Consider the following 6,018-nt stretch of genomic DNA (forward strand, 5'->3'; position numbering starts at 1 on the left):
TGTTTGTTTCCGTGGGTGGCTGAAGCCACAAACCCAAGAATGATGACAAATGCTCCCTGCAGTGACACCAGCTCACTGAAGCCACAACCCTGCGCTGCAGGCCCCTGAGCTGCTACAATCCAGTTGTCAGAGTCTGGTTGGTGGGAGTTTTGGGGTTGCTTTTTCATTTTGTGTTGTGGTTTTTTGGTTTTTCTTTCTTTCTTTGGGGTTTTTTCCATTTTTCCCCAGGAGGCTTTCTGAGACAGGAAAGAACACAGCCTGGCCTGGGCTGTTGCTGATCGTCATTCCTTGGCAGACAAGCCAGAGCAGGGCGACGCTCCAAATCATCACGAGCAGCTCCTCGGCCGCGCTCGCTGTGGCTCTTCCAGCAGAGCCGGGAAACGATTGCTGCCGGCAGTAAAAATAGTGCAGCCGCTGCCACACGCTATGGAGCCAAGTGGCTGCGGCAGCATCGACCTGTGGCTGCACTGGGGTCGGTGCTGCTCCGGGCCAGCGGTGCTTCCAGAGAAGCGGTTCCTGCTCTTCCGTGATTTATTTGCGTTTAAAAATTTCCACTTGATTTACACCAATTGGCTCTTGCTAATCCAGAGCTGCCTGTCCCGGGATCCTCGGCGTGTGCTGGCGGCCGAGCCGTGCAGGCGGTGACGCAGGCCCGGGGAGGGTGACAGGGTGACAGCCGCCTCCGTCACCTGACCGGGCCTCCCTGGTGCCAGGAGAAAATCCTCGCTGCAGCTGCCTCGTTAACCAGCTCACTGCCTTGTCAACCAGCTCGCTGCCTGACCCCCCGGGGCTGCCGGTGTCCCTGCCCGTGGCGCTGCCTGCCCCAGCATCTCTGCAGCCCCTCGCGCCATCATCCCCAGTGGCACTTTGTGGGTGCTGCCACGGAGCTCAGCCCACTCACAGCACCCAGAAAGCCCCAGCTGCGGGTTTTGGGGAGCTTTTCCACCTTTTTTTCCTCACCCAACTCTGGTTTGGTGGAAGGGTGGTGGTGGCTGGACGGATCACAACCCCTTGGGGGTGAAACTGCCGATCGAAGCACCCCCTGCCCCAGCAGCACCCCACGGTCGGGGGGTCCCTGCTCCTGCCTGTCCCTGCCTGCTCCAGCCAGGACGGGTCTGCGGGGACCGGGGCACGGGGTCGGGCGAGGTGCAAAGGCCGGGGCAAACCCGAGCCGAGCTTTGCTGGGCTGAGCCGTGCTGAGCGGATCCGCCGCTGGCCCCGCCCGGCCTCCCCCGTCCCCGCCCGTCCCCGCCATGGCGGCGGCGTTCAGCGCCCTCCGCGTCCTGCTCGGGCTGTTCTTCCTGCTGACGGGCCTGGTGAAGCTCTCGGAGCTGCTCTCGGCCGAGCTGCACCGGCACATGGTGAGCGGGGGGCGGCGAGCCGGGGAGCGGCTGCGCTGGGGCTGCGCTGGGCCGGGGGGCGCAGGACCGAGCCCCTGCGGGTGCAGAGCCGAGTCCTTTGGGGGGAATGGGCAGGCTGGGGTGCTGGCATGCAGGGCTGAGCACTTTGGGGTGCAGGGCTGAGCGGAGCAGACCCCGCCGGAGGGGCTGTGCCCCCCAGCCCCACGCTCAGGGCTTCTCCGCTCCTCTCCACCCTTTCCCAGAAGTCGGAGTTCGTGCGGTTCGCCCAGGTCTTTCCCCTGAAGGAGTTTGGGTTCGTGCCGGAGCCGGGCTGGTACCTGGAGGTGGTGGGCTGGGTGGAGGTGGCGGCCGGGCTGCTGCTGGCCTTCGGGCCCCAGCTCCTGCAGGAGATCAGCAACTTCGTCCTCAGCGTCGTCATGATCGGTGAGAGCCGGCGGGCGCCCGCCGCCCCGCGCGGGGTCTCGGGGGATGCGCGGGGCGGGAGCGCGGTTCCCACGCCCTGCTCCTCGCCCAGGTGCCATCTACACGCTGCTGGTGCTGCAGGAGCCCCTGGCCATGTGCGCCCCCGCCACCCTCTGCCTCGGCCTCCTCCTGCTGCTCAACATCCGCGGGCACGCTGACCCCCCCAAACCCAAGTTCGAGTGACCGGAGGCGGGAAGGACGGACGTCTTGGCTGGCGGGAAGCGATGCTCTTACAGTATTTCTGGGGACGGCATAGTGTGTCCCCTCCCTCCGCTGCTGGGGACCCTGGTGCTGGTTGTCCCCCCACTGCGGGACCCTTGCTGGTGCTGTGGGGCGGTGGCAATGGTACTGGCACCGCTCTAGCAGCTCCGTTGCTAAACTCGCACAAGGTGGACGGGTCTTCCTGGAATGGCCATGCCGGGCTGGGGCTGGCTCTGCTCTCCTGGGGGCTTTTATGTTTTGGAATAAAGCCTCTAGTTTTTCACATTTTGCCTCCTCTGTTTATTTCTGCCTCTCCCCAGGCTGAGCCACGGGGGCTGAGGCAACGTCCTGGAAACCCAAGATTGCATTTGAACCCTGTGCATCTCTCAGCAAGGCGGCTGGCATGGCTGTGGGATGGTCATCTTAGGATGAGCAGAGGGAGTACAACACCCCCATGCCCCCAGCGGGACATGAGCCACCTCAGAGTGGCACCTTTGATGTCCCAAATAAGCACCCACAAATTGTAGGGCCATACAAAGCAGCGAGTCGGATGCTCCCAGAGCTAATGGGTGGGGGGGCCAGGGTGCTGTTCCCCCTAAATCCAGCTTTGAAGCCAACAAAAGCACTAAGAGCCGGGAGGAGGCAGATTCCAGCTTTGATCCCTTTCAGGTCATCCCCCTTTCCCCCCAGCTGCTGGGTACGGAAACTTGACCCTCTGCCGCTTTCATCCCTGCGTGGGTGGGAAAAGGGCCCTGGGAAATGGTCCTAGACGGGGCTGGGGGCAGGCGGGGGGGCCTCCAGCCCTGTTAGCCGGCGCAGGAGGTCTTAGCGTGGCTCCAGTGGGGAATCCCCTGTTACATACACCCGCAGGTGCTGTCCCCACCACAGCTGCCGTCCCCACGGGGGCTCGGGATGGCGGGGGGGTGGCTCAGGCTGCCCCTGCCTCCCCCAGCGCTTAAAGGCTCCCCCAGCCCGGCTGGATCAGACAGCAAGGAGCAGCCGGAGGGGACGCAGCGGGTCCAGCCCGACCCGGTGGGGTAAGTAACCGGCTTGGTGTGGGTGAGATGGAGCATCCCCTTGCAAGGAAAAAGGGGACTATTGAGAGATCCGGGGTCTCCTTGGGGGTCTGCGCTGGCTCTGCAGAAGAAATGAAGCCCACTGGGATGAGCCCTGGCTCAGCAGCTCATGCCCTCCGCCCTTCGACCTGGTGTTGGGTGCTGCACGTGCCGAATCCGGCCCTGCCGTGCTGGAAAACACCTGCTGGGTAACTCGGCGAGGTGTGGGCAGGAGGCGACGGGAGGTGAAAGAGCTGCAGCCCTGGGATACAGCCGTTGCGATGTGGGTTTCCCTGGCCAGGACCGGCAAACAGCGGGGTGGCAAACCTGCCTGGCGCGGGGCTGGGGCGTGCGGGGGGCTGCAGCCCCATGCCTGTACCCCCCATCCATCTCCAATGCACGCTGAGACAGTGGGTGACTTCCCCATGGGTGGGCTCTGGGGGAGGATTTGGGGTGCTGGGAGGGGCCGGGTGGCCCCAGCAGGCAGGCGGCTGCGTGGGAGGTGTTAAGCCCGGCAGCTGCCAGCTGGAGCCGGCGCAGCACCCCCGGGTGCCGCTGGCCGCGGCTCTGCCCCTTGGCCACGGTGCAGCTGCGCCTGCCGCTCCCGGGGAGCCCCGGCGGGGTGGCTGGTGGTGGCACCGGGGCTCCCACGCACTGCGGGGGGATGCGGCTGGGTTGGGCTGGGAGGGGTCTGCTGGAGGCTGCGCCGCTTTGGCAGATGATGGCGTCCTCACCGGGGGGCTCTGCCACCGGTGCCCAGCAACTACCAGCTGGAGAGGTTGTCCTGTCCTGCTCAATGTCCCTTCCCTGTCCCCTGAGGGCTGTGTTTGGGGCCCTGCTGCTGATTGTCCCCATCTTTGCAGGAGCCCGGGATGAACGGCTCGGCACCGCTGCCCGCAGGGCACCCCGGCGAGTGTGTGCCCAGCGACCCGGTGCAGTTCCTGCTGGTGCCAGCTGTCTACATCCTGGTGCTGTGCGTGGGGCTGCCGGGCAACCTGGTGGCCTTGCTGGTCTTCCTGCAGAGCGGCAAGGTGAGGAAGGCCATCCGCATCTACCTCATCAACCTCACGCTGGCCGACATCCTCTTCAACCTCACCCTGCCCCTCTGGATCCCCTACTACCTGGCCGGGGGGGACTGGCTGCTCTCGGAGGCTGCGTGCCGCCTGGCCGGGGCCGCCTACTACCTGGCAACCTACAGCGCCGTCACCTTCATGGCGCTCATCAGCTTCAACCGGTTCTGCGCGGTGCGGGCGGCGCGGCGGGAGCTGCCGCTGACGGGGCGCCGAGGGGCCGCGCTGGCCTGCGCCCTGGCCTGGCTGCTGGGGCTGGGCTGCGCCGTGCCCACCCTGGCCACCCAGCAGACCTTCCCTGCACGCGCCGGGGCCACCGCCTGCTTCGAGCAGCACGGCCGGCAGCGGGTGTACGCCTACGCCATGGTGGGCTTCTTCGCCGCCGCCTTCCTGGTGGTGCTGGGCACCTACGCCTCCATCGCCCGGGCGCTCTCGGTGCCCGCCGCTGCCTCGCCGGGCTCCCACCGGCAGCAGGCGCGTGCCATGGTGCTGGGGATGCTGCTGGTCTTCGTGGTCTGCGTGGCCCCCTACCACCTCACGCTGGCCCCCTGGGTGGGCAGCCAGCCCCCCGTGCCGCTCTGCGGGCCCCCCGCCACCCTGGACGTGCTGCACGCGCTGAGCGTGGCCCTGCTCAGCCTCAACAGCTGCCTCGACCCCCTCGTCTACTGCTTCTCCATCCGGCGCTTCCGCACCGACCTGGGACGGACCCTGCGCAAGATCGGCCGCTGCGTCCCACTCTCCCCGCCAGCCCCTGCTGCGCCCGTGCCCAGCGTCCGCACGTCCTCCTTCGCCTCCTCGTAGCAGGGTGGGCACCGGGGATCTGCCCCCCCGGCTGCCCTGGTGCTATAGTCCGGGTGGGACGGTGTCCCTGGTGCCAGGACAAGGATGGGGAGCAGCATGGGGGGAGCTCTGGCCTCGTGCACCCCCCCACTCCTCCCACCCCCACTCCACTCTCTGTGCACCCCCACGCGCTCATGGGCCCACAGTTTCCGTTCACGCACGGATCCTGCTCTCTGCATTTGCAAGCACTGGGGGGGCTCGCTCTCGGCTGGGATTAAAAATGAGTGAGCCAAAGGCTTCCCCAGTCTCTTTGCTGGTGGGTGCCGTGGGGCAGGGCTGGGTGTGGGGCAGCCCCCATCCCCCCACCCCTGGTCCCCCAGCCCCATCCCAGCCCTGCTCCTGCAGCAGGAGCCAGCACGACGGCAGCTCCAGCCCCAGGGGGTTGCAGGGCCCTGCGCCCCCCGCCCCATCCCCTGCCCACGGGTGGGTGGTCACCGTGGGCACAGCGCAGCTCCCGACCCCGCGCCTGCCGCCCACCTTCCCGGCGAGCCCCGGCGCACGGCGGGGGCGGTGGAGCCAGCGCAGGGCCGTGGGCGGCTGCGTGGGAGGAAGATGGTGCTTTCCCAGCCCTGGCTCATTCCTGCCGCCACCGCAGCCCCGCTCCCCGGCGCTGCACGAGCAGGAGCGGCGGGTGCTGCGCAGCCACACGGGGCACGCAGGGGCAGGGGGACGGTGGCAGGGGCTGGGGCGCATCTGCTGCCCCCTGACCGGGGGTGCCCCCTCGGGTGCTTTGCTCTGGCTCAATGTGGCTGCGCCCACGGTCCGGGCTGGTCTCTGTGTGCTGTGGTGCTGCATTTTGGCAGAGCCAGGACGTGGCCAAGGGTGACTCTGCTCCGCACCCGGCCGTGGCCCAGCTGTCTTGGACCTCTCGGTTGTTCCCCTTTTGAAAAGCACATTAATTTTTAATCGTCTTATGTAACTGCTTGGGGATGTGGGCAGAGCTCCGCTCCCCCCAGGCAGACAGGAGCCGTCACGGGGGCAGCAATGGGGGCACTGTGGGGCTGGGCAAGGGCTGGGGCTGGGGCTTAC

The 6,018-nt window shown here is 67.1% G+C and overlaps 2 protein-coding genes across 3 annotated transcripts; both read left to right on the top strand.

Annotated features, from left to right (window-relative positions):
• Positions 1–1,214: 1,214 nt before the first annotated feature.
• Positions 1,215–2,307, top strand: TMEM35B (transmembrane protein 35B). 2 transcript variants are annotated; one of them, XM_065650708.1, is made up of 3 exons: positions 1,215–1,361; positions 1,604–1,784; positions 1,876–2,307. In XM_065650708.1, exons 1-3 carry the CDS (start codon positions 1,254–1,256, stop codon positions 2,004–2,006), a joined length of 420 nt encoding a protein of 139 aa, XP_065506780.1. In that variant the 5' UTR covers positions 1,215–1,253; the 3' UTR covers positions 2,007–2,307. The 2 variants fall into 2 exon arrangements, with proteins under 2 accessions (XP_065506780.1, XP_065506781.1); XM_065650709.1 differs by having other exon boundaries at positions 1,905–2,307.
• A 715-nt stretch (positions 2,308–3,022) lies between these two features.
• On the top strand, positions 3,023–5,029 carry LOC135997864 (platelet-activating factor receptor-like). Its single transcript, XM_065650779.1, has 2 exons — positions 3,023–3,061; positions 3,943–5,029. Exon 2 carries the CDS (start codon positions 3,952–3,954, stop codon positions 4,948–4,950), a length of 999 nt encoding a protein of 332 aa, XP_065506851.1. The 5' UTR covers positions 3,023–3,061; positions 3,943–3,951; the 3' UTR covers positions 4,951–5,029.
• The last annotated feature ends 989 nt before the right edge of the window (positions 5,030–6,018 follow it).

Source organism: Caloenas nicobarica, chromosome 23, assembly GCF_036013445.1.
Source record: "Caloenas nicobarica isolate bCalNic1 chromosome 23, bCalNic1.hap1, whole genome shotgun sequence".
NCBI classification, from domain to species: domain Eukaryota; kingdom Metazoa; phylum Chordata; class Aves; order Columbiformes; family Columbidae; genus Caloenas; species Caloenas nicobarica.

Bases quoted from the DNA above. Each gene is read 5' to 3' on its own strand.
- TMEM35B (XM_065650708.1), top strand. From the start codon at position 1,254: ATGGCGGCGGCGTTCAGCGCCCTCCGCGTCCTGCTCGGGCTGTTCTTC. The intron at 1,362-1,603 runs GTGAGCGGGGGG...ACCCTTTCCCAG, and splicing joins CCGAGCTGCACCGGCACATG to AAGTCGGAGTTCGTGCGGTT. The intron at 1,785-1,875 runs GTGAGAGCCGGC...CTCCTCGCCCAG, and splicing joins CCTCAGCGTCGTCATGATCG to GTGCCATCTACACGCTGCTG.
- LOC135997864 (XM_065650779.1), top strand. From the start codon at position 3,952: ATGAACGGCTCGGCACCGCTGCCCGCAGGGCACCCCGGCGAGTGTGTG.